This window comes from Mesocricetus auratus, unplaced genomic scaffold (genome assembly GCF_017639785.1).
Source record: "Mesocricetus auratus isolate SY011 unplaced genomic scaffold, BCM_Maur_2.0 Super-Scaffold_4256, whole genome shotgun sequence".
Classification (NCBI taxonomy): domain Eukaryota; kingdom Metazoa; phylum Chordata; class Mammalia; order Rodentia; family Cricetidae; genus Mesocricetus; species Mesocricetus auratus.
Genome location: NW_024429182.1, coordinates 56,540,564 through 56,566,653, shown reverse-complemented (window position 1 = coordinate 56,566,653; position 26,090 = coordinate 56,540,564). Strand labels below are relative to the sequence as shown.

Below are 26,090 nucleotides of genomic sequence, written 5' to 3'. Positions count from 1 at the left end.
GCCAGAAGAGCAATTTTCCCACACTCCCTTACAACCAGGAAGCGCCCCGCCCCTCGGGAGCCTGTTTAGAACAAGTACAAAAGCTGGGATCATTCAACTCTCCTGTTCCCCCAAACTGCAAGCTCTGTTTGTGGGTGAGTAGCCTGCCCCTTCTTGCTTGTCAGGAACAGCACAGGATCCTTGCCTCTCCCCAACTGTCCCAAGGCAGACTTACTTACCAAGCTCTGCTCCAAGAACTCTGGAATCAGTAAAAATGCCACATGTCCACTGGGGAAGAATTAACGTAATCAAGGGGCTGACCTGACCGGGCCTATTCCTCCCTTCTCCTGACCCCCAAGTCCTCTCCTTTCCATGTCAGCCTTCATCTCATCCTTGGTGGAAGCCCTGGCTGACTGGGTCTCCTCCTCCAACCCTCAGACAGCCGTGGGGGGTTTCTACAGCCTCTTGGCAGAGGACCTAGGATCCACACTTCCAACACATCTCCCGTCCCATTTCTTGCTCTGGAACCTACCCCAAACATACTACACATGCCTGGAAACAGAGCCCTGGGCTGATCCATCGGTTTGAACTCCCACAGCCCTGCGACTGCCTGTTTTGTGGTATGTTCTCACTGAGTTTCCCTGGATGCCCGTGTCTACCCCATCCTGTCACAACTCCTCCCGTTTCTGATCTGCTGAGCTGGGTAAACACACAGCAAAGGAGATGCTGATTTTGACGCTGAGGCCTGTAGCCTGACCCCTACTGCTCTTCAAGGTTGAAAGGTTGAAGGAGCCTCTCGTTTCCTAGCAATGATCAGCCTATCTGAAGAGGAATGCGCCCGCCTGGATAGTTATGGGCCTGGGTTAGCCTAGCCTAGATCAGAACCGTGTCTTTCCAGGGTTCCCTCGCGGCGCCATCAGGGCCAAAGTGCTATGTACCAGGCATCTCTGCCTCTTCAGGAGTGTAGGGACAGGGCAGGCAAGGTGACATGAGGGAAAGGAGGCATTTCTGTACGGTCCAGAAACCTCCTGATCTGTGGAGAGAGATCCAGTGCTCAAAAGTTTGCCCAGACAAGTGTGATATCTCTGAGCCTCCCCACACTTCTGCTTTCCCTTTTTCTCCTGGATCTAAGTCCCAGGGTCAGCCTCCCTCCTTCTCGTCCTCCTTCTCCTCGTCTTCCCTCCCCAAGCCGAAATGGACACCCTGTGTTGCTTGAGCGGTCAGAGTTACAGCCTCCTCTAGGCCAGGGTAGGTAAGGTCCAGGCCAGAACACAAACACAGCAGTTGGAGCGGGTGGTGGGGCGGGGCCTCGGAAAGCTTGTCTGGTTTGGCCAATTAAGGCTCAGAGGGTGCTTTGCCTACTAGCCCTGAACCCTGAGTGGGTAGAAGGAGCTGCCAGGCGGCCAGGCCAGCCCAGGAGAAGTGGGGAAACCCAAGTTATTGTGGGGCGGCACCTTTCTGGGTCACTGCGGAAGGACAGGTGTCAGGAAACACCTGGGAGAGCTCACCCACCAGGAACGCATGCATCCCAGGCTCTCCTGGCGAAGACAGGTTCCCGAAGTCACCTGTTGAGCTTCCAGAGCACAAGATACCCACCAGGTATCAGGGCCCTTCTTGGGTGAAGGTTGTCCTGGGGCCCTAAATGGTGGTGTCAGACAAAACTTTTAAAGGGGCTCAACCTGGCCGTAAAATCCCCCTTTTCACCCGTGGAAGAGGTTGGGAGGGAGGAAAGCACCCCACTATAAGTTGAGGCTGAGTTGCCCTGCAAGGATGGAGCCTGAAGAGGTGAGCTGTCCCCTAGTTCCTACTCCACAGCAACTCCAGAAGACCCTGGAGCTGCAGGCAGGTCCGAGAAAAAAGGAAGGTTCAGTGGGGCCGAGAAGGCCCCTGTGTAATGACTTGCATCGGCCCCGTAGCTATCAAAAACAACAGCCAGAAATCACACCTGCCTGCATTTCCCTCTAGAAATAAGGCATGGGGTCTTCCTGTGGAGGACAGATGCCTTTTGAGATGAGGGTGCCCCTGAAGTATGAGATGCCGCTGTCTCCTCTTTGATGGAGGCTGTGCCCTAGAGCTGTGCCAGGAGCTGGCAGATGGGGAGGGTACCTGACCCATTCTTGAAGACTGAGGTAACCAGAGAGCCCTGGTGAGCTCCACAGTCCACCACTCTCCTCTTCCTCTCCTGCAGGCACAGGCCACTCCTTCCAACCTGGTGAGTCAGCACACAGCCAGAATCAACAGGACTTTTGCTCCTTGCCCGCTGCAAGGCTTACTCTGCTCTGCCTGAAGTCCCTCCAGGGTTCCAGATATCACCTGCCCAGATGTCTGGCCAGCTCCCTGGCACCATGGGTGCTCTGCGCCGGCAAGGGATCATCATACTCACCTACGTGCTGGCTGCTTTGGAGCTAACTTGTCTCTTCATGCAATTCTCCATTTTACCAGTGAGTAACACCCACACCCCACACCAGAGGCCCTGCTCTGCCTTCCTAGTGGGCAATGACAGGGAGCAAGGATGCTGCTGGACCCCTCCTGCTGGATAAGTTAAGGATCCTAGGAACTGAACCCATTGACACCCCCAACCTGTGAGCTGCCCTCTCTGCAGTACCTTCCCCCGTCCCTGTTCTTCCCCTGGGCGCCTGTGCCCAACACCTGCTCAGCTCCTGTCCCAAAGGGCTGTATGCAGTCCCAGTCTTTTGTGTCTGCTCACCCCTTCATCCTGCTGGGCATCCCCTCTGTTTTCTTGTATCCACACTTTATGCCCTATTCCACGTTATCTATTCCATTGGTTTCTCTCCTACCCACCAAAACATGAGGATAGAGACTTGATGCCACAGCCTTTCTGAATCTGGGCATGGTGGGGCAGAATAGTCACCACTGGCTACAAGGTGTCTGCATGCAAGCTTGGTTCATTCCCACTTTCCACTCTTGGTTAGTCACTCAACAAACCTGTATGGAGCTGGCCCACAAGGCTCCATGGTGTATGGGCAGCAGCTTCTGGGAGAGCTCAGAGATGGACTAGCCATCTTCTTTTCCACCCAGCCTGGGTGGGGTCATGACAGTGGCCACAGACCACCTTTCAGTGCTCCCTTGGAGATCCCAAAGTCAGGCTGGCTGGAACATTAGGTTGAGGCTGGCTCTTTGCTAGGCTTGGGTCCCACTCAGCATATGGACCTGGCCCTCGCTATGGCCAGCAGGTCAGGCTCTGCAGAACTGGGATGCCCAGGCACACAGGAATTTTGATTGAAGCCAGAGCCCTGCTCACATTATACCCAAAAGTTCAAGGTTCAGAGAACAGAGGGACACAGACAACAGAGTTAGATATGACCAAAAGGCGAAGTCTGAGCCCTGGTTGCCCTGGCCCTCCTCCACTCCTCTGCTTCCTGGAGCAGAGCTGGCCCTGCCTGCAGCTGGGGATCTGGGTTAAAGGCAGCCCTGACCTTTGTGGTCATTCTGGGAGTGGCAGACACTTCCATCTCAGGACCCCACCCTCCATCACCCCTCCTAAGTTGAGCTCTGCTGCCTCACAGATAGACAGGGTCCCCACTCCAAGCCTCCCTCCTGAAATTCAGGAGCCTTACCTTTCTCCTCATAAAAGGACGGTTGGCACAGGGAGAATGTATTTCAGCCTCAGAACAACCTGCAGGGACCTGCAGTGGCTCCCAGAGAGAGACTCTGATTGGCCTGTGGACTGCGACACAGCGAGCACAAAGGACCAGACAGCTGGTGGCCGACAGCGTTTCAATGGCGATGGTGTAATAGTTACATTGTGCAGTGAAAGAAGAAATGGTTAGGAGTGAGAAAGGATGAGGGCACCGAGAGCCTGGGGGCATGTGGTAGATTTGGAGTCAGGAAATCTGGCTGAGAAGGCACCATAAGAGCAAAGGGGTGAAGGTAGCCAGAGACACACTGCAGGGCAAAGGGTGGTGCTGAACCTGCAGCAAGAGAAGAGGCATTGAGGTCCCAGAACCACACCCGCCAGGTGCTGAAGAGATTCCAGAATGGTTAGGGAGAACTGCGGAGAGGTGAAAAAGGGCAGCTCTGTTGCTAGGGGATGGGTTGCATGTGAGGGTGAGAGAAAGGAGTTGAGGAATGACACTGGGACTTTGGACCCAATCCTGGGAGGACAGAGAAGCTGCCTGACATGGAGATGCAGTGTTAGGGGGCTCCGTGGCTAAGAGCACTAACTGCTATTCCAAAGGACCCACGTGGAGGCTCACAACCACCTGCAACTGTAGTTCCAGGGGATATGATGCCCTCTGTGGGTGCACAGACTAAATGCAGGCAAAAACAGCCATCCACGTAAGATAAAACGAACAAATAAAATCAAAGAAACAATAGCCAAGGACCCAGCCGGTATAGAGGAGGACAGGTATAGTTCTTGCCATGCTGTGCTGGAGATGGTTTTAGACGTGGTACAGAGTAGAGGAGGGGCAGGCTGGCAGTGGGACAGAGGTATGGCGCGCCGCATGGTGGCTGTGGCTCCAGCAGGCTCTCCAAGTGTGAAAGGAGGCTGATAGAGGCTGCTGATGAGTGTGAAGTCCAGGAGAATCTAGAGCACAGGGTCAAAGATGAAGAAGCAAGCCACTGAGGCAGGTGCCCATAAGAGAAGGGCCTGCTGGAGCTTCCCTGAGCTGACTGCTGGGGGAGGAGGAAAAGCTTCGGGCAAGGCGGGAGACCTGGAGCACCTGGCTCAGGACCCAAGGCTCTGAGGGCTGGAGGAGAAGGCACTGGGAAGAGTCCTAACAGACTGCCAGTGTTGGAACGGGGCCCCAGGAAGGCCTCAAGAGAACAGAGGGGAGCTTAAGGAGCGTTATCCTTGGGACAGATGCCTATAGGGCTGAAGAGTCAAGTAAGACAGGAGGACCAGGAAGGGAGGAGGCAGAGTCTAGAGGGAGACAGTGGCTCAGGTGGGGTGCAGCTGAGGTGGGGAGGATATGATCCTGGGGTCCCAGGTCCTCTATAAGGATGCTGCCACATCCCTTCTCCTGACAGATAGTCAGCCCCCAAGAGGGACTGAGTCCTAAGGAATTCACAGAGCAGACTGTCTTTCTGGACAATAGGCCACATCTCAGAGGCTATTCAGGGCCCTGGTGGCAGTTGCTTGCTGACCAGGACAATGTTACAGAGCTTTGAAGACAAAATATTGAGTGGGTATCTCTCTGTGGCCCACTCAAAGTGTGTCCTGCAGAGGGGGTGGGCCAGAAGTCTTTGGCTAGGGACTCCTACAGGGTCTACCTAAGAGAGGGGGAAGACGGTCCCCAAGAAAGGCCTCCTCTCCCATGACACTGCCCTCTGCTCCCTCCCACCCTACCTGTCTGAGGTAGCCTAACTACATACCTTCTTGTGTTTCAGTATCTGTCTCGGACACTGGGCCTAGATTCTGTCACCTTTGGCTACCTTCAGACGACCTTTGGGGTGCTTCAACTGCTGGGTGGGCCTGTTTTTGGCAGGTATGGTGTGTGAGGGATGCAGAACCCACAGGACCCCTGACCACCCCTCAGAATCTGGTCCCTAGCATCCCTGTTCAATGGGTACAGGAGAGGTCCAGTCCCTGGTCTGCTTCCAAGCATCCTTGGTGCCATATTAGTGACACCCCAAACTCCAGCTGGTGGGCCTATAGACAACTTCTTAGGTAGAAGCCCGTATACCCACACATGCCCTGGGTGCCCCTTCACCAGCTTCCCAGCAGCCCCAAGTGGCCCTGCCTTCTGGGGACTGACTCACCCTGATGTCCCAGGTTCGCAGACCAGTGGGGGGCACGGGCAGCACTCTCACTCTCCTTCGTGGCCGCCTCCACTCTGTACCTGCTCCTCGTGGCCTCCTGCAGTCCAGCTCTGCCTGGTGTCTTCCTACTCTTCGCCTCACGCCTACCCGGGGCACTCATGCACACTCTTCCAGGTAGAGACCGGTGGGTAGGCTTGTCTGGAAGGGGGTAGAGGGGAGAGATGAGGGCGTGGCTTCAGGTAGGGGGCAGGTGGCAAGTGACAAGAATGGTGGCCTCCAAATGGAGAGATGGTGGGTGGTCTCCGGTCTCTGGCAAGCCAGGTAGAGTGGAGAGGTTTGTAGGGGCGTGGCCTGGGTGGAGGGTTTGTGGGGGGATACAGTCTGGGCGGAGGGGCTGAGAGGCGTGGCCTAGTTGGAGGAGGTTGGGGCGTGGCCTGGACCCTTGGGTGGGCTCTCCACGGTGAGGGGTCGGGTCCAGCTCAAAACACTCCCATCCGCAGCTGCCCAGATGGTCATCACAGATCTGACGACGCCCGCAGAACGACCCGCGGCCCTAGGCCGACTGGGTCTCTGCTTCGGCGTCGGAGTCATCTTCGGCTCCCTGCTTGGCGGGACCCTTAGCACCACGTACGGGTAAGTGGCCTGGCGAGGACCCGGGTGGGAAGCCGGGAAGGCACTGGGCAGGCCGCTCACCCTCAGACCATCGACCCAGCAGCAGCACTTCGCTGAGACTTGGTTTCCCCACCTAAATGCCAAGCATTTGGGGGTCAACCTGCAGCGTGGGTGGGATCTTGGGGTGGCTTCGCCACCAGGTGGCGCCATGATTCCGGCCAAGGGCACAAAAGTGCCGCATTGGAAAAGTCTGTCCTGGGCAGAAGGAAGATGCCTGACACTCATATGTAGACTGGGACTCCTGACGTTCGTTCTTACTGCAGCCAAACTCACTCAAGCTGTTTCTATAGGTGGCTGTACTCGAGGAAGGGGGGCTGTGGTCGGAGTCCCTTTGAGGAAGAGGGAGGATGTGTGTCTGCCCCTAGTGTGCCTTTTTCCTCATTCCTAAAAGTTAGTTCTGACAGTGGCTTGCAGACTTGAGGAAATCAACCGAGTTAGCCTTCTACCAAGTTCCCAGCTCCTTGCCCTGGAGCTCTTCACCTGGCCCTGTCCTGGGGACTCAGCTTTTTCTACCTGGAAAGACCTCCCCAATACCTGGTTTTAGGATGATCTGGGGTAGGCTCCTCTGATTTCTTTAAGCAGGTGAGGACCTCTTGGGAGAAAAGCCTCACCTTGGACTTAGCATGTTCCTTTGCTCCTTGCCCCAAACCTCCTGAGTCCATCCTAGCGAGATCCTAAGAGTCAGCCTACACCTGCTGTCATTCAGACCAAAAACTCTCATGAAGTCAGCTGTGGTCCTGGGACAGGTGGCTCATCCTGCAGAGGTATGTGCTCCTTCTCAGAGGAGCCTGTGTCCTCAAGAGCCACACAATTCTCTGTAAGCTGTCTCCTGGACAGAGCCTTTCTAGTGCCTAAATCCTTGTGCTTTAGAGGTGTTATTTGAGGGACACGTCTGTCACAACCAGGCTCTCTCACCTTGGATAAACAATGCCAGTCCTAGGTTCTCAGGGTTTGACTTCTTCCTCAAGCCAGGCCCTCCTGAGAGCCTGTAACCTAGGCTCGCCCAAATTTCCTCAAACCAGCCCAATGACAGTAGAGGCCTCTTGGCAATGACTGAGCTCAGAGTTCTAAGTTTGAACACTATGGCCCCATTACAGCATGGTTCTGGGAAGGTCTGTGATGGGCTCTCCTGTCTGTCCCCTGCAGTGGAGACAGACTCGGCTTGGCAGGAAGGTCTCCAGGGACACATGGCAAGGCTCATTGACATGGCCCTGAATGTCCTCTCGACATGTGAATGGGAGCCTGAACTTGTCTGCTCACTAGTATGAATCGGACATCTAATAAGTGCCCTAGGGTTGTACATTCTGGGGTGCAGTTGGAAATAAGACAGTCCAAATCTCTAGGATGTGTTAGAAATGGGTCTGGGTCCTAAGAAAATGAGTCCCTAAGCAAAGAAAATGACCAGCAAGGCAAAAAGTTTCACTTCTGCAGAAGGGGGCAAGCATATCAGTGGGGCCCAGTTAGGTTTCTACTCCTAATGCAGAGGGGTCATGTGCCTCACTCTGAGTGGTCAGAGCATGGTCTCGTGTGCACAAGATGGGCTGATGTAAAGCTGATAAGCAGAGCAGTTTTGAGCAGAGTTCCTGACCTTGAGCACATATTTTGATTTCAAGAACTGATGACCCTGGAGGTATTTGCGTTTCAGCCAAACAGATCCATCTTTCTTTCTTTCTTTCTTTCTTTCTTTCTTTCTTTCTTTCTTTCTTCTTCTTCTTCTCCTCCTTCTCCTTCTCCTTCTCCTTTTTTTAAGTAGGGTCTCACTATGCAGCCCTGGCTGGCCTGAAACTTGCTGGAACTTGCTGTGTAGACCAGGCTGACTTCAAACTCACAGAAATTTGTCTTTCTCTGCCTCCCAAGTCAGTGCTGGGATTAAAGGCGTGCACCACCATATCCAGATATATTTTTAATGAATTTTGGTCTTGTTTTTAATTATTTATTTGTATTTTATGTACATTGATATTTTTCTTGCATATATATATATATGTATATGTATATCTGTGGAGGGTGTTGAATCTCCTGGAACAGGAATTACAGTTATGAGCTGCCATGTGGGTGCTGGGAATTGAACCCAGGTCCTTTGGAAGAGCAACCACTACTCTTAACTGCTGAGTTATCTCTCCAGTCCAGTTTTGTCTTGAGTTCCAGGACAGTCAGGGCTATACAGAGAAACCCTGTCTAGAAAAAAAAAACATGATGATGATGATGATGATGATGATTGAACTATGTGAGATGTGGAAAGAAACCAGGATGAAGGGGAGGGGATGGATAGATGACCATCAGTATTTTAAGTAGAAGCCCAGTGCAGGACAGGAGGGAGGCAAGTGAACAGAATGCGCACAGAGCATGGTGTCCAGGCAAGTAAGAAGGCCAAGTGGCTGCAGGGGAAGAGTCAAGCTACGGAGCTGAGAAGTAGGGGTGAGTACACACAGGGAGATGAGGGTGAAGGGCTCGGTACCATCCCAATGAGTAAGGACAGTGACTGGGCCAGAGATGGCCATTGGGGTCAGGACAGAGAACAAGTTCTTGGCTGTTTCTTCCTGTGGGTGGGAGGGAAATATAAACTCTAGTCTCAACACCAATGTGCAGTCCAAACTGGGGCTCTCCATACGGGGTCCAAGCAGCATGAAGGTCCCCTGGGGACTGTTGAGCCAAAGGACTGTGGAGGGGATGTGCAGCTGAGCACCTCTGCCAGCTGAAGATAGTGATTTCTGCATCCTCCAGGGTGCCCTGGGTTCTCCTGGCCTTTCAAGTTTAGGACGCAGAGAAGCTGAGGACTGTGTGGCTTGCAGAGGTCAGGGACCTGAGCTGCAATAGCAAGTTAACTCAGGCCCAGCAAGTCTTTGTCCCTGTGACTTCTCCATGGATTGACCACAGGAAAGGAGGAGAGAACAGAGGAGTCAGCAAAAGCAGACTGTAGCTGTGCCAGGGAGAAGAGGCGGCCTTGGTGAGCCTTTTTCAGGATGCAGGCACCCAGGGAAAGGCAATTGTCAAGGAGACACCCGAGGCCACCTTCCTGCTTCCAGGAGTAGGGTACATCCCTTACTTTTACAGGTTTTCTCACCTGTGATGTGGGTCCATGGGTCCTCCATCTCAACAGTGCTGCAGGGGTGACCTAACCCTCGGGTACTGAGAAACCCTGATGCTGTACAGTCATTGCCATCCGCACATTTCCACCAGCAGGCTGCCCCACACAGCCCCCTTGTCCTCACCTGCATTTTCTGCACCCCAACGGTTGACTCAGAAGACACCATTCACTCCCTTTTCCCTCCCAGCAGCCACCAAGATGGCCTTCTCCTCTGCCGCACCTTCCAGAATATTCTGTCAGCTTCACTACCTCCCTTTATCCCAAGATCTGAGACCCTTTATAACCATGACATTTATATTATGTAGAAAGAGGCCAGCCTCGCCGGGCAGGAGTGGCACACGCCTTTAATCCCAGCACTCTGGAGGCAGAGGGAGGAGGATCCCTGTGAGTTCAAGGCAGGGCTGGACGGACAGCCTCCAAAACAATACAGAGAAACCCTGTCTCGTAAAAACAAAAACAAAACAAAACAAAACAAAAAGAGGCCAGCCTCAACATCTCATTTAATGAGTGAGGCACCTGAGATCCAAAAGAGGAGGCAGTCCAGTGCCCAGACCTGGGGACAATGTGCAGCGAGAGTGCGGGACTTCTTCACGTTGCCACACGTAAGACCTTTGAAGGAACCCTCATGATCGAAGCTGACCTCAGACTGTCCAAATTTGTGGAAGGTGCATGGGAAGTTCTTTCCTGATAGCTGAGGGGTCTGTCTTTGTCCCACCAGATGTGACTAGCCACATCCATAGCCAGGCAGACCTCCAGGATTCACAAGGCTGTGAGAGTGTCCCCTACATGTTTGTGAGGGCATGGAGGCTTGGGTATTTAACCCATTTGCAGCCCTCTCTCATTCCCATAGAGCCCCAGGACCCAGGTGTCCCACAGGGAGGGCTTCTGCCTCCACAGGCAACCTGAGCACTCTCCCTACCCCACAGCTCCCACCTGCAGGAAAGTCTAGTCTGCCCCTGACTTTGCCTCAGGCAAGAGCCACCCACACTTTACCCTCCCCCTCAGTGATGGAAGTCAAGACCACATAGGGGTCTCCCTGTCCCCTGTCTCTCTGCCCATCCTTGGGAGCTTGTGCCCCTAGAAGGTCCCAACCATGCTCATCTCTGAAGCCTGGGGCAGCAGGTGGGAGGAGGAAGTGGACTTGGCACTGGAGCCTGCAGGGGCAGGCACTGGTGTAACTGGTTTGGGCCAGCCTAGTGCTCAGGCCTAGGAGGCTGAGCTGCCCAAGAAGTGTCTTGAGCTCAGAGCTACAACACACATAACAGCAGCTAGGGGTGGTCCTGTGACTTATCACCCTGAACCCCAACATCTAACAACCTGGGGTTGGACTTGGGGAGGGTCCTGAGTCATTGGCCCTCAGCACCTGGTTCAGGTATTAAGAGTCACCCTCTAGTCTGAGCACATCCAAGGCCATGGCATGGGACCAGAGAGGAACCCTGCCTATGGTGGGCAGCAGCATTCATGAGCTGGGGTGCCTGTCCAGGGAGGCACAGTCCTATAGACAAGATACTGTAGTTATTTGGAAAGATCCAGGAGGTAAGAGTGACCACATCCAGGAGGATGGGGGCAGGGTCCACAAGGGCATTTGGAAGTAGTAAGGCCACCACCTTCATTTTGTCTCAGGGACCACCATCAGCACTGAGTATAAGACCTATGGAGCTTCTAGTGGCCAGGTAGTAAAAAGCCCCTGATGTTGGGGTACTGACACCTTGGAGACAGACACACAGTGAGTGCCCTAGGTGGTTGAGAAATACCATGCCCAGGGAAGGGTGAAGATTGCCCAAGAGGTCAGGTCTTCATTTTTTTTGAAGGTGGGGCCATCAGACTTTTAGTGAGTACTAGGAGACCCTAGGAGACCTGTGGGGTTTAAGACAACATGAGATATCCAAGTTCAGTCCTGAGGGCTATGAAAGTGACCTCAGTGATCAAGACCTGGGGCATGAAACAGTGACTGGCAAACAAGGCAGGCAGCTGCCTATCCCTGTAAGTGGTTCTCAACCTTCCTAATGCTGTGACCCTTTTAATACAGTTCCTCATGTTATGGTGACCCCTAACCATGAAATTATTTTGCTGCTACTTTGTAATTAATTTTGCTACCGTTGTGAGTCATAATGTAAATATCTGATACACAAAATATTTGATATGTGACCCCTGTGAAAGGATCCTTCAGCCCCCAAAGGGGTTGAGAACCACTGCTATAAGAAAAGCTAATGTAACTAGCCTGATTGTAAAATCTCTTCAGATCCAAGCTTGCAGATCCCATGGGGCTCAGACCAGGATGCTCAGGGAGGCCAGAGCTACTGAGGAATGATGAAAACCCAAGAAAAAGAGACCCGGTAAGGGTCAGCTCAGCCATGGCCATCCAGCATGTTGCTGGCCCAGCTGGACCTGCAGCCTAGGAGTTCTGGAATTCTCAGCCACCCACAAAGAGCAGGAATTTGAACAGATGCCACCAAGTCTGGTAGGGCTTTGAGAACTGAACTAGGAAGTATCCAGCCACAAACCCTGAGGGTCAGGTTCCCCCGAGATAACAGTGGCCACCTGCAAACCCTCCTGGATACCAAGTGGCCCCTGTGACCCCTGCTCAGAGTCATACCCAGGACATAGCACACATTGGTTGCAAATCTTATCTGGTCCCTGAGACCTTAGACCATGGGCCTCTCAAAGCCTGAGAGGGTGAGGGGTGTTGCTCACCCCTCAAGTCCTCAAAGGCTCCAGGCAAGAAGAAACTGGTCATTTGGTTGAAGACCTGTGTCACAATGAAGAGGCGGGAAGAGGAGCTTGGAGGGAGCTCCAGGCTAGGAAGCACTAGGTCGAAGGGATTCAAAACTTGTTTGGGGCTTAGAGAAACACCCCACCTGCAGGATTTTTGTTTTTAGATTCATGTTAGCCACAGGGCTTGCATGTTGGGCATATTACAGGGCAGGTGGTGCAGCTGGTTTTCTGACTGAGCCCCAGGCTGGGTGTTCAATGGTCTCTGGAGTCTCTGTCCCTACCTCTTGTGAAAGGTATCATATGCACACTGTCTTCCAAGTTACAGGAGAGAATGTGACTGGGAGCTTTAAGCCACATCTGCATGGCATCAAGGACCTTGGCTCTGCAGCCCCTCTCAGGGCTTTGGAGACATTGGGCAGGGGTCCAGAGTGGTGAGGAAGGAATTGTCATCTTGGAACACAGCAGAAGCCCAGATAGGGCTGGGAAGAGTCTAGGCCAGGCAGAGGGCCATCACCACCCTTGGCATTACAGACAGGCCATGGAAACGAGGAGAAACGAGAGTGACTATTGTTTGCTGAGCTATGACTGCAGTGCCAGAAGCCTCCTCGCAGTGGGCAGATAGGATATGGGTAGCCAGACTCCAGGACAGCAGAAGCACAGTGGTGAGGAGACAGACATGACTGTGGTCCAGGCCTCATTTGTAACTGAGGAAATGTCATCAGGTAGCCAGGAAAGACAGGAACAATGTCTATGGAGGACTTCTCATCTCTGAAAGGTATCCATGTGCCCACCTATTCAGGTTGCACTTATCCAATGGATGAAAAGAAAGTGGGGAGAGACAGTGAGAGGCTGAGCTGATGTCTTTGAAGTCTTGATTCAACCTAAAAAAAAAAAAATATATATATATATATATATATATATATATATATATATAAAATGTACCAGGGGTGGTGGTCCATGCCTTTGTGTTGTTGTTGTTTGCTCTGGGGTTTTTTTGGGGGGGTGGGGAGTTGTTTGTTTTTTAGACCGAGTCTCACTATGTAGCCTTGACTGTCTTTGAATTCACTACATAGACCAGGCTGTCCTTGAACTCACAGAGATCCACCACCCTCTGCCTCTATACCACTATGCCAGGCTGGCAAATGCCTTTAATCCCAACACTCAGGAAGCAGAAACAGGAAGAGGTCTGTGAGTTCTAGGACAGCCAGGGCTACATAGTGAGACCATGTCTCAAAGGAAAAGAGAGACAGACAGACAGACAGAAACAGACAGAGACAGAGAGACACACACACAGAGACAGACAGACAGACAGACAGACAGACAGACAGACAGACAGACAGACAGACAGACAGACAGACAGAACCTAGATTCACTTCTTAGCATTCACATGGCAGGTCACAACTGTCTGTAACTCCAATTCCAGGGGATCTGGAGTTACCCTCCACAGACATGCAGGCAGGCAAAACAACAATGTACGTGAAATAAAAATAAATTAATCATTTTTTAAAACAAAGAAAAGAAAAAGTATAAAATTAGGTACAAGTTGTGTGGCATTCTGAGAACCTGTCCAGCATGGCCGTGCACCTGTGCAAGTCACAGAGGCGGGGCCCTGAGGGGAGTTTCTTGGATTACATGCTGGGGTGCGATAACCAGAAGGCCCTGGAGGGGATGTCACAATATTCCACAATCTTGAAAGCCCTAGGGGTTAGCTGTGCTGCAGTTTTACTTTTTTTTTAAAAGATAATTTTTTTTAAAGATGTAATTTTAGCCAGGCAAAGCAGCCCTTGTCCTAAAGCATTAAAGCAGGTGAGAGGCAGAAGCAGGTGGATCTCTGTGAGCCTGAGGCCAGCTGGCTCTGCATAGCAAGTATCACACCAGCCAAGACTACAGAGTGAGACCCCTACTAAAAAGAAAAACATAGATTTTTTTAGGGTTTTGTTTGTTTGTTTGTTTGCCTGTTTGCTTTTTCAAGACAAATTTATCCTTGGCTGTTCTAGAACTCACTCAGGAGACCAGGCTCTGCCTCTGCCTCCCCAGTTCTGGGATCAAAGGTGTATGCTACTACCACCAGGCAATTGTTTATTTTTATTTGTGTATGAGTGCCATGTGTGAGTGTGAGGTCAGAGAAGTCTGAGAAAGTGTCATGTCTCTTGGAGCTGGAGTTTCAGGCAGTTGTGAGCTACCTGACATGAGTGCCTGGAATTAAACCCGGGTCCTCGGAAAGAACCGTAAGGGTTCTTACTACTGAGCCACCTCTCCAGCCCCCTAATGTTTTATATTGCTCTGTGTGTGTGTGTGTGTGTGTGTGTGTGTGTGTGTGTGTGTGTGTGTGTGTGTGTGTTAGGAGGAGGGAACATGCACTGTGGTATAACTGTAGAGGTCAGAGGACAATGTGCAGGAGTCTCCTGGGTTCTGGAGCTTAAACTCAGGTCAGCAGGCACCTTTATTTACTCTCGGAACCATCTCACTGGCCCAGAGTTTCACTCCCCATGCGGCAGTACTGGGGACTGAACCCAGGGCCTTGCACACATTAGGCAGGAATATTAGCCCTGAGCCACACATCCCCACTCCCAACACTGGCTTTCCTTCTTGCCTGCTTTCCCTTCAGTGTTTTGGTTTTCTGGGATTTGTTTTTGCTTTTTGTTTGTTTTTTTGTGGAGTTCTAAGTGAGTGGCACCCCAACTTTCACAGGCAGTGGTTTATTCAGAGTCTGGGAGACTTACGGCCTCAGGTTCTCCTGAGTCTGCAGAGTATCCCAGCCCCAGGACCTGCATTCTCAGGGCAGTACTGGCCTTTGACTTGCTGATCACCACTCAGAAGACAGACAGGATCCAAGAAGAGACCTACCGCCCTACCACCGACCCTCACTTATCACCAGTTTGCTAAAATAGCATCATGGGTGGCCAACTCTGCTCCTGAGGGCTTCCAGAGCATCTAATGAAAAAAAGCAGATTTTGTTCTCACCTGGACAGGCCTCTTGCAGAGACCAGAAGCCAAAAGAAAGGCCTCTGAGGCCAGCCACTGGAAAGGGTGTCCTTCCTTATGTCCCCCATCATTTCCTGTCAGTCCCTTGGGACCTGAAGAGGTCTCATTCTGAGGTCCAGCATTATGCTCCCTGATATTGGCCAGGGAAGGTTCCATTGAGGAAAGTATAGCAGTCAGAACCAGACGCACAATTGCCCTGAAGGACAGGGAAATAGCAAGAGAGGTGCGCCCAGCCCCACACTGAGCAGAGCTGTTGAGATCTGATCTCTATTAGTGGTCCTACTGGTTTCCTTGGCACCTCCTGCCTGCAGGTGTACATCAGAATTCTAGCAAAGGTACCTGTATATGCCTATGTGTTTGTATATGTCGTCCCTCTGTATGAGAGAGATATTCTGCATCGGTGAGCATGTCTGTGTGTGCATGCACACATGTACACACCCCTGTGGCTGTGATGGGGAGGGCTGTAGGCAGCTTGAACTGGTCGTGTTTGGCAGCTTGGGGGTTCTCCCAAGACTCTGACTCTCACTCATGTCTGTCCAGGAGCCAGAATGGGGCAGGTGTAGAATGCTGCTGGAGGCAGCACCTTAACAGGCCATGTGAGCCTCTGATCACATTTCCCTGCTGAAGCTTCAATGCAAGCTCCAGCTTAGATCCAGATTCTAAGCATGTGGTAAAGAATCCCCTGCTGACATCAGGGGCCAACTTGGGGCATGGGTCCATGCTGAGTATGTAGGAGTTCTCGAATCTGTGGAGGGAAGAATATTCCAGCCTGGGGTCCTTGGCTAGCTCTGAGAAATTCCCTACTCAGAGCAAGTGCTGGGCTGGGCACTGGAGGAAACTATGGGATCTGAAAGACCAGTCCCCAGGTGTCTGTATTTCCCAGATGTACACACAGGCTTATCCTGGAAGGGTTGGGTTGTTCCATGACTCATAGCAAGGCACCAGGAGGACAGCAAGTCTCTGGCAGGCAGGAGGGTTTCCTACAGCATGGGGGCCTGAGACACAGAACCCAAACTCCCCAGCCAGCCCTGGCAGGTCCTGTTCCCTGGGGACTGGTGAAGGGTCTTTGGAGGAAGAAAGGTGATTTCTTAGAGACCACTTAGTGTCCAGCCTGTCCTCACTGGCAAGGGGACCCTGCACCTGGCCTTAGGTCTTTAAAGCTGTCCCCAGGGACACCCACAAACCTGTCTGACCCTGGGGAACCTGTAACCTGAGCAAGGTCACTCCACCCAAGCACTGCAACCCTCTAGGCTCACCCCCCATTCCACCCCCCACCTCCCAGATGCTGCAGGGCCTACATGTTGGGGCAGCTGTCATCTGATAAAGGTACTTTAAGGGATTGAGTGTCTGGGACTGAGCACCCTTAACAGGTGAGGCCTTTTTTTTTTTTTTTTTTTTTTTTTTTTTTGGTTTTTCTAGTCAGGGTTTCTCTGTGTAGCTCTGGCTGTCCTGGAACTCACTCTGTAGACCAGGCTGACCTCAAACTCACAGAGATCCAACTGCCTCTTCCTCCTAAGGGCTGGGATTAAAGGTGTGCGCCACCACTGCCCGGCACCAAGTGAGGTTTTAATGGGGCCAAAGAGACAAGGCAGGGTGGGGGTGGCTCTAGACGGTATCCCTGAAACAGCACACCAAATGACCAGGCTGTCCCCCCAGGATCCAGTGTCCTGCCATCGTGGCTCTTGTGGTCACGCTCCTAGGAGCTGCCCTCAGCTTTACCTGTGTCCCTGTCACCACCAAGGAGGCCGGTGTTCAGTCAGCCCATCAGGGTAAGCCCCACCTGCCTACAATTGGGCCAGTGGGTACCACTTTGTCCCAGAAGCCAGTACCCTGTAACTCTACTGAGAATAAGAAGACCTTCCAGCCAAGAGGTTCAGGAGACACATAGAGGAAATGAGGTCTTTTCCCCACCTCTTGTTGATGATTCCTTGTAGGTCAAGCTGGGCACAGTTATGGAGTCAGGCAAGCCAAGGCCCTGAGCAGGGAGGCCCTACAAGGCAAGTCTAGAAAAGCCAGGAAATACTCAGGGCACATAGAGGTTTGGGGGTGGCTGCTAGTGTCTGAGATGCTGAATGTCTAGAGCCATGTGATGTTACTGGCTCAGTGGGTGATCCCACTGAACTGGTGGCAAATATGGGTCAGGACAGCTCTGCAGAAGGGTACCTCTGTGCCTCTGCCCAGTGACTGAGATGGAGACTAACCCGGGAGGCTTCTTGGGACTGGAGACTATGATACAAGAAGCAAGATCAGGGCCCCAGGGAACTGAGAGTATCCTGGGTATCAAGGCATGCCTCTCTGGCTGGGCTGGAGAAACTGCTCTTTGTCAAGAAGGTTGAGGGTCTAGGAATATTCTAGCAGAGCTACCTGATGCCAGGTACATCTTCTGAACACCCACCTTCCCCTGCCCTGTCTGGGATACAGGGGTTCTTGGGTTAGACAAAGTGTGATGAGTAGCCCAAAATTCCCCAGAGGCTGTGGGAAGAGGCTGGGGGGCAAGGCTGGCAGCCAGAGCCCCACAACCAGTGTTTTTGACTGATGTCCCGGGTGGCCAGGTGAAACCAAGGCCAGTGTGTTTGACCTGAAGGCCATCACCCACCTGCTGCTGCTGCCTAGTGTGCTGCCTGTATTCCTGGTCAAGGTCATCTCTGGCTTCCCTGCAGGTGAGTCTGACTGTCCCACATCTACTGGTGTCCAGAGTCTGGGGTAGCTGAGAACCCAAGCCCTGGGGACCCAGGTCTAGGTGATGCTTTGCTCTGCCTGGGAGTCCTTATTGTCCAGTTACACCTGAGGGGGGCTTCCAGCACACACTGTGGGTGCAGATTTACACTGTGTGCTAGCACAGAGGGAGGAGAAGGGGTCGGAGTCCCCCCTGCCACGCTCTGCACCCTCTTGCCGGCCTCCACCACAGGGATTCTTATTTATTTATTTGTTTGTTTTTACGTTCCAATCCCAGTTCCCCTCTCTTCTCTCCTCCCACTCTCCCCTCCTTCTCTCCATCCTACCTCCCATCTGCTCCTCAGAGAGGGTAAAGCCTCCCCTAGGATGTCAACTAAGTCTGTCCCATCACCTCCTTCAGACAGAACCAATACCCACCCCCATTTCTATCACCCGCCCCTCATGTCTAGGCTGAGCAAGGTGTCTCTCCATAGAGAATGGGCTCCTCAAAGTCAGTTTATGAGTCATAGTTAGATCTTGAACCCACTGCCAGTGGCCTTATATTCTGTCCAAGTCACACCATTGCCACCTGTATTCAGGGCCCTAGATCAGTCCTCTGCCAGTTCCCCACTGACAGTGTGGAGAGTCAGTGCTCTCTCACTAGCTTTAGTCAGCTGATTCTGTGGATTCCCTCATCATGGTCTTTATCGCTCCTCTCTCACTTCGATTGTACTCCGGGAGGTCCAGCCCACAGATTCTTGCTAACGTTTATATCTTGCCACCCAGACCTGGCTTCCAGAAATACCATATAGGCCTGACAGGCTGCCAGACTCTGGAGCCTCTTGCTCTGGTCATCTGGTGAAGGAACAGAGGATCCCTTACCCAGTTTGCCCAACTTTGAAAGTACCAGAGTGACTCTGCCATTCAGAGACCACCACAGTCTGAATGTTTTGTTTGTGGTACTGGGAATAGAACCCAGAGCCTCACAAAAACCAGGCAAGGGCCCTACCGCTGCTCCTGCTATGGGCTCAGAGGTACTAGGACCCCAAAGGTTCAGCTTTTTCCTGGCCCAGAAGCTCTGCCGTGCAATCCCAGACTGAGGCCTCAGGCAGGGAGGGTAGGAGCCACAAAGAAGCCGCCCCATGGCAGCTGGCAAGCTGGGTCCAGGCTGGATGTTTCAACTACAGTGACTAGAACCTGAAACACCCCCCCACCCACACACCCAAGTGACGGGGGCCTCTGAGGGCTCCTGTGACTCCCTGGGTTACCATCCTGGCATCTTGTAGCTCACAGGGACTACTTAACAGCAGGGCCCCAGGGAGTCAACTAATACAGAATCTCAGATGTCCCTCCCTGGCCAAGCAAGGCCCCTGCCTAGGACACAGGAGGGAGGTGTGTGCTTCAGTGGGACCTGACACCATGGCTGCCCGCTCTTCTGCCCAGGGCTCTTCATGGTCATGTTCTCCATCATCTCCATGGACTTCTTCCAGCTAGAGGCCGCACAGGCTGGCTACCTCATGTCCTTCTTCGGGGTCCTCCAGATGGTGAGTGGGGCATGAGCAGAGACTGCTGCAGGTGGAGAAGACTCGGTTTCCCAGCATTAGTCTCTGGGAGAGCTGGCTGAGTGGCCATCCTGGGCTCCCTCCTCTCCCACCTGGGAGTCCTGTCTTGAGTAAGGGAGTATACGGGCAGGCACACACACACACACACAGCGGGGGACACCCAGCATTTGGCTTCCCATCCTATGATGTGGCAGAGACCAGGGTCAACCAGGTACATGCCTCAATGCTGGGCAGTGGACAGTGGGAGGGATTGAAGACACAACAGATGGGCATACTGTGGTGGGGCTCTGTCTGTTCTCCTAGTTGTGTAACATAGTAAGTTTTCAGACTCCATTTCCTCTCTTAATCATGTCCCATGGGGTGACTAGGGGTGTCGTGAGAAAGATCCTGGGCACTCCAGCATCTCCTTAAGAGCAAGGCACAGTCATCAAGTATGCTGGCCTTACAGGGAGTCAGGGGTTCCTTTGGGAGTCAGGGGTGTGCCTTTGGACCAGTTTGAGGTAGGGGGTGGAGTCTCCTCTCAGCTAGCCCTTCAGGAACCCCTGGCTCTAAGCCCAAGGCCAGCATTGTCAAAGCCAGCTACCCCCTTCCTGGTTCCTACTGGCCTTTGACCAGACCCTGGGTAGCAGAGACAGGTGGTGATGTGCTACCATGGCCTAGTATGACCACCTGTCAGCTGGTACACAGGAGTGGCTCTTCTGAAACTAGCAGAGAACGGGTCCAGATCATTTTGGAAGCTTGCTGGCGTTCCTGGCACCTCTGAATCTTCTGCTCCCTGAGCTTCCAGGCTCAGAGCTGGCCTACTCTTTAGTCAGTCAATCCCCCTACCAAGGACAAGGAAAGCCTCTAATCTGCACCAGTAAGAAGGGGCACCCTGATAGGGATAAAAAAAATAGAGAGCCTGGCAGTGGTGACGCACGCCTGTAATCCCAGCACTCGGGAGGCAGAGGCAGGCGGATCTCTGTGAGTTCCAGGTCAGTTTGGTCTACAGAGCGAGTGCCAGGACAGCCAGGATACACAGAAACCCTGTCTGGGGAGAAAGAAAAAAGAAATAAAGCCAACAATACTGACCCATGGCTAGGCAGAGCTTCATTCTAAATGGATTGCTTCCTGGAAATGTAGCTCAGTTGGTAGAGCGCTTGCCTACTATGCACAAAGCCTGAGTTTCGTCCCCAGAACCACAGAAATCAGGCATGATGGTGCATGCCTGTAATCCTGTAATTCCAACACTCAAAGGTAGAAGTAGAAGGATCAGAAGTTCAAGGTCATCCTTGACTACATAGTGATGTTTCAGTCTGGGCTGATTCCTTTTCTCCAGAATGAGTGAATGAGCTGCTGGCCATTTGCTTGCAGCCAGGTCACAGCAGCCTATACTCAGCTGAAATCCAGACCCGTAGGGACAAATACTTCTCTGGTCTGCAGTTATGGTCACCTGGAACTGTGTCTGGCCAGCAAGCTAAAGTGGTAATCTGGGGTTACTGTAGAGGTTTAGAAAGAGGAATCGGACATAGAACCTAGTTCAGGGGAGAGTGGGGAGGCAAGAGAGTAGCTGTGGTAGAGCTCTGGGCCCCAAGATCAGCCAAGAGTGGGTAGACTTGTGCCCTTGGACAGAGTGCAAAACTGAGGGCCAGGCATGTCCCAACCACATCACAGTGGGAATGATCACCAAAAGTCCCTGAGAAGAAGAAAGTTCCCATGCAAGCCATGTCTTGCCCACTCTATATGCTCTTGCAGGTTCCCAGGAGATGGGGGACATTGGGACACTGGGGAAGGACACACAGGGAGTCCTAATGTATGGGATCACGGCCATGGCTCCATCAGGATTGCAGACCATGTCTGTCTGTCTCTCCCTCTTTCTCATTTTTTTGTTTTGGTTTGGTTTTTTGTTTGTTTGTTTGAGACAGGGTTTCTCTGAGTAGCACTGGCTGTCCTGGAACTCAGGGCTCCACCTGCCCCTGCCTTTGGAGTACTAGGATTAAAAGCATCTGGGCAGTGGTGACACATGACTGTAATCCCAGCACTCAGGAGGCAGAGACAGGAGAATCTCAGTGAGTTCGAGGCCAGCCTGGTCTACAAAGCAAGTTCCAGGACAGCCAGAGCTGTTACACAGAGAAACCCTGTGTAAAACCAAAATAAATGGCTAAATAAAAGCATGAGCCACCACTACTGGGCTAGCAGACCATGTCTCTTAAGGACTGACCCCTCAAGAGAGACTCCTATGGTAGCCCTGACACCTGACTGTTACCCAGAGCTACTCTAGGATGCCCATTAGTGGGCACTGAGGTGGGGCTAGTATAGAGCTGCTGGGTACCAAATAGGATCCTGAATAAGAGGGAGAGACACTGTAAAAGGGGGAGAAGGAAAACATAGGCCTTGGTGGGTGACCATGTGGGAAGGCAGAGGGTACAATTGGGAAGCCTGAGGGAAAGTGACCTTCTTTTGTGGGGGGTTGACACAGGGTTTCTCTGTGGCTTTGGAGGAAAGTGGCCTTCTTGGCTGGTTGACTAACCTCACTTTTTTTTTTCAGATAACGGTGAGGCCTGCATGGCGTCTAGAAGCTTATTTTTCAACTTAATGGGGGAAGTTGAGGCTGGGCAGTTAGTCAGGATGGAAGGCCAAGTGGCTGAGGCCAGGATTAAATGCTTCCATAAAACCAGTCTAGAGAGGATTTGCTTTTCTAAGACATGGGAGATTCTGGAGGAAGCAACAAGGTTCTGCCAGGCATAGTGGGGGTTGTGGTTGAACCAGTTTGGGCTCTGCAAGCTTCAGTCCGGCTCCCATGAACCCTGACAACCACTGGCCCCAGTAGCCCGACAGTTCCTTGCTGGAACTCTATTCAGTCCTGGCCTTTGGTCTCACACACTTCCTTCCTGGTAGAGACAGGCACTTCCTATCTGAGAGACGAGATAGGGAGCCTCACCCTGGGCTGCCTAGCCTGCTGAGTCATGTCTCTGGTGTCCCTGAGTGTCCCTGGTATGGATTCTCTTTCCCTTTGGTTGAGAGGAGCCATTCACTGCCCTATGACCTTGTGACTTTCTAGGAACCACGTGACTCAGACCAGCCATCTGCTCTGGTTGCAGTCCCTACTGGGGTAGGGGTCTCTCAAGGGGTGCAGATGGTGAGGGGCCCCAGAGGTCCCTTTACCTTGAAGGTATTTTCGGGACAGGTAATAGTGAAAAGCAGAGAGGAGAGTCCTTCAGTGCGGCCACACTGGGAAGAGGGACAAAGAGGTCCAGAGGCTCCAAGTCTGTCCTCAGAGTCCGGACATGAGCTTCAGGCTTAAACAGAGGGCAGCAGGTGTGCATAGCTACACAGTCCTGGTCAAGGTGTGGTCCTGCCAGTCACTGACCCATCACTGTCAGCTCCAGTCTCTCCTGCAAGGTGGTCTGATGAGTTCTCAGAACTCTGTGAGATCTCTCTAGGAGACAAGCTTCCCCTCTGGCTGGTACCAGGCTTCAGTCTTTGCCTTCCCCAGTGTGAAACTCCTGGGAAAATTCCAATGCCTTGGGGTCCATTGTTTCTGTAGTCTGATGGCCAGAGAGAGGCTCACAAGTTCTCTTTAGAATACCTTTTCTTTTGGGGGGAAGGGGAGAGGTTGACACAGGGTTTCTCTGTGTAACAGGCTATCCTGGAACTCATTTTGTAATTTTGTAGACCAGGGTGACCTCAAACTCACAGAGATCCACCTGACTTTACAGGTGTGTCCCACCACTCTCTTGACAGGCTGTGGTCTAGACCAATGGCTCAACCTTCCTAATGCTGCAACCCTTTAATACAATCCTTTTTTTTTTTTTTTTTTTTTTTGGTTTTATGAGACAGGGTTTCTCTGTATTGTTTTGGAGGCTGTCGGTCCAGCCCGGCCTCAAACTCACAGAGATCTGCCTGCCTCTGCCTCCCGAGTGCTGGGATTAAAGGCGTGCGCCACCAACGCCCGGCTTAATACAATCCTTTAACAAAAACAGAACAAAACAAAAACTGGGCGGTAGTGGAGAATGCCTTTAATCTCACCATTTGGGAGGCAGAGGCAGGTAGGTGGGTCTCTGAGTTCAAAGCCAGCCTGGTTTACAGAGCAAGTTCCAGGACAGAACAATCAGGGCTACACTGAGAAACAGTGACTCAAAAAAAAAACAAAATTAATAATAATAATAACAATAACAATAATAATAGGTACAGTTCCTCATGTTTTGGTGAGCCCCCCACCATAAATTTTTTTCATTGCTACATCATAACTGTAATTTTGTTACCATTATGAATTGTAACATAAACATCTGTGTTTTCTGATGATCTTAGGTAACCCCTGTGAAAGGGTCATTTGACCCAAAGAGGTCACAACCCACATGTTGAGAACCACTGATCTAGAGTGTCTTCCTCTCCCCCTTGTCACCCTTCCTAGGTGATCCAAGGCCTGGTCATTGGGAGACTGAGCACCCGTTTCCCAGAGGAAACCCTGCTGCGATCCAGTGTGCTGGTCTTTGCTATTGTGGGACTGGGAATGGTGAGAGCGCGCGCGCGCGCACACACACACACACACACATATACACCTGTTGTGAAGCAGGTCTCAGGAGCACACACACACACACACACACACACACCTGTTGTGAAGCAGGTCTGGGGCTATCCTCTATCCATGTCTTGTGTGTGCTCCAGCCCCTGGCCTGCCTCAGGCCACATTGCACTATCTCTCCCCCGAAGCTGACGTACTTTCCGTGTGGAGGTTATGGGTGGGAGCTCAGGGTGGGTGGCCAGCTGGCTTTGTAACTTCTCTGCTCAGCATGACCCTGCCCGTTGCTCCGCCAGGCGCTGATGTCCAGTGTTCTGCACTTCTGCTTTCTGATGCCTGGCCTGGTATTCGGGTTCTGTACCCTCAATGTGGTCACCGACAGCATGCTGACCAAGGCTGTGTCTGCTTCAGACACAGGTGAGCTACCCATAGGGGCCCCAACAGCCAGGGTTCCTCCCAGTGGCCTGGGTCAGAGAAGGTGAGGGTGATAAGAAAGAAGATCCTGCCCCCTTCCTAGCCCTGCTGACAAGCACTGAAGCAGGCAAGGGCACAGATGGAGGGCTTCCTGGAAGAGGCATTTAGCTGGGCTCTGATCCATGTCAGAATTTCACTAAAAAGAGAAGAGACCAGAGACTTTGTCTAGGCGGGGCCAGAGGAACAAATGAGTGGACTTTGAAGGGCTTACAGGGCCACTTAGGAAGGCAGCTGGAGTGATGAGAAGGCCAGAGAAGGAGACCAGTAAGGGAGACTTCCCAGTCCTTGACAAGACAGTGCTCAAAGCTTCCTGAATGGAGGGCTTGAATCCACACAGGCAGGGAAGTCCTCCAAGTCCGTCTAGGGCGGCCACTCCATGCAGCCAGGACAGCAGCTCCAAAGGGCGGGGCCAGGAAGTCTCTGGAAGGAGAGAAAGGGGTGCTAAGGCCAGGAGGGTGGGGCAGGCCAGGAGAAGCAGGCCAAGCCACCAAGGCCACGTCATGCCTGTGGCACCACCCCTTAGCTTGGGAAGAGCAGAGCCTGGCTTGCCTGGGAACAGGAGCCTGCAGAGGGGGTGGTAATTGCCCTGTCAGTTAGTGTCTGCAGGCAGGCAAGCAGGCGTGTGGGCAGTGAGAGAAGCTGCCCCTGAGTTTCCCCACAGCGGGAGTGTGGGAGGGGCCTTGCAGTCCCTTGTCTTGGCCCAGTTAAAAGCTTGGTCTCAGAAGGCCCTAGCCAGTGAGTAGCAAAGCTCAGGCAGTGGTCACCTTCTGGAGCAGAATGGGGCAGTGTGTGACTCCCTCCTGGGGATGGCAGGTAGGACGGGTACTATGTTAGTGAGCACTGTCCTCCACGTGCAGTCACTTTAACAAGGCCCTGTACACGCATGTCCACACTAAGACAGCTGACCAAAAGCATGGAGATGTGGGCTCACGCACTCAGGCGAAAACACTGGTAGCCCCTGTAGCCCTGGCCCTCACCCCTGAGATCCCCTGAATCTATAGGAGGATGGTGGAGGAACAAGAAGAGGAAGGGCCATATGAAAGGCACTAGGGACACCATCCAGCCCTAGAACCCTACAGTGGCCATCTCAGTCACCATTTGGAGAGAGTGTGAAAGCCACCACCCCGGATGTCCTGGGTGGAGCCCAGACTATGCAGATCACTTCTACACTGACAGGTCTTGGAGGGTGTGGCCTATTCCTGATCTGTGACCCCTTTCCCAGACTCCTCCCTTGCCTGGGGAATTTCTAGAGCAGGAAAGAGGCTCAGTCTCATCTACACAGTGAAACTGACCCTGTGGATGGAGGATGCTGTGCTTAATTGGGGGTGGGGGGTGCTGGAGGTGAGGGACAGCTGGGAGGAGGATGGAACTCTGGGAAGTGTTTCAAGCCATCCATGAACAATGGACAGAAGACTGGGCTATGGCCAGAAGGCAGGTAGCCCGTCCGGAGACCTGCCCAGGGTCTGACTGCTGTTTCCCCTTTCTCCCAGGGACCATGCTGGGCCTCTCTGCCTCTGTACACCCACTGACTCGCACTGTAGGACCCACCCTGGGTGGCCTGTTGTACCGCAGCTATGGTGTCTACATGTTTGGCCAGGTGCAGCTTATGGTGAATTTGTTTGTCCTATTGGTCCTCTGGAGGAAGCCGTTGTCCCAGAAGAAAGACAAAGCCCAGTGACCACAGAGCCCAGCGACCTGGCCCAGTCAGGCAATAAACTTCTGAGTTTCTTTCTCCTGA

The 26,090-nt window shown here is 52.6% G+C and overlaps 1 protein-coding gene across 2 annotated transcripts; it reads left to right on the top strand.

Annotated features, from left to right (window-relative positions):
* On the top strand, positions 1–26,090 carry Slc22a18 (solute carrier family 22 member 18). 2 transcript variants are annotated; one of them, XM_040750962.1, is made up of 11 exons: positions 1–134; positions 2,168–2,420; positions 5,332–5,429; positions 5,717–5,877; positions 6,204–6,336; positions 16,817–16,929; positions 17,713–17,820; positions 19,259–19,359; positions 23,771–23,872; positions 24,175–24,295; positions 25,843–26,090. In XM_040750962.1, the coding sequence occupies exons 2-11, from the start codon at positions 2,301–2,303 to the stop codon at positions 26,028–26,030; spliced, it is 1,245 nt and encodes a 414-aa protein (XP_040606896.1). In that variant the 5' UTR covers positions 1–134; positions 2,168–2,300; the 3' UTR covers positions 26,031–26,090. The 2 variants fall into 2 exon arrangements, with proteins under 2 accessions (XP_040606896.1, XP_012971940.1); XM_013116486.3 differs by lacking the exon at positions 1–134 and adding an exon at positions 1,400–1,578.

Excerpts from the sequence above, each read along its gene's own strand:
- Slc22a18 (XM_040750962.1), top strand. The coding sequence starts at position 2,301 with ATGTCTGGCCAGCTCCCTGGCACCATGGGTGCTCTGCGCCGGCAAGGG. Across the intron at positions 16,930-17,712 it reads TGTTCAGTCAGCCCATCAGG|GTGAAACCAAGGCCAGTGTG; the intron begins GTAAGCCCCACC and ends CCGGGTGGCCAG. Across the intron at positions 17,821-19,258 it reads CATCTCTGGCTTCCCTGCAG|GGCTCTTCATGGTCATGTTC; the intron begins GTGAGTCTGACT and ends TCTTCTGCCCAG.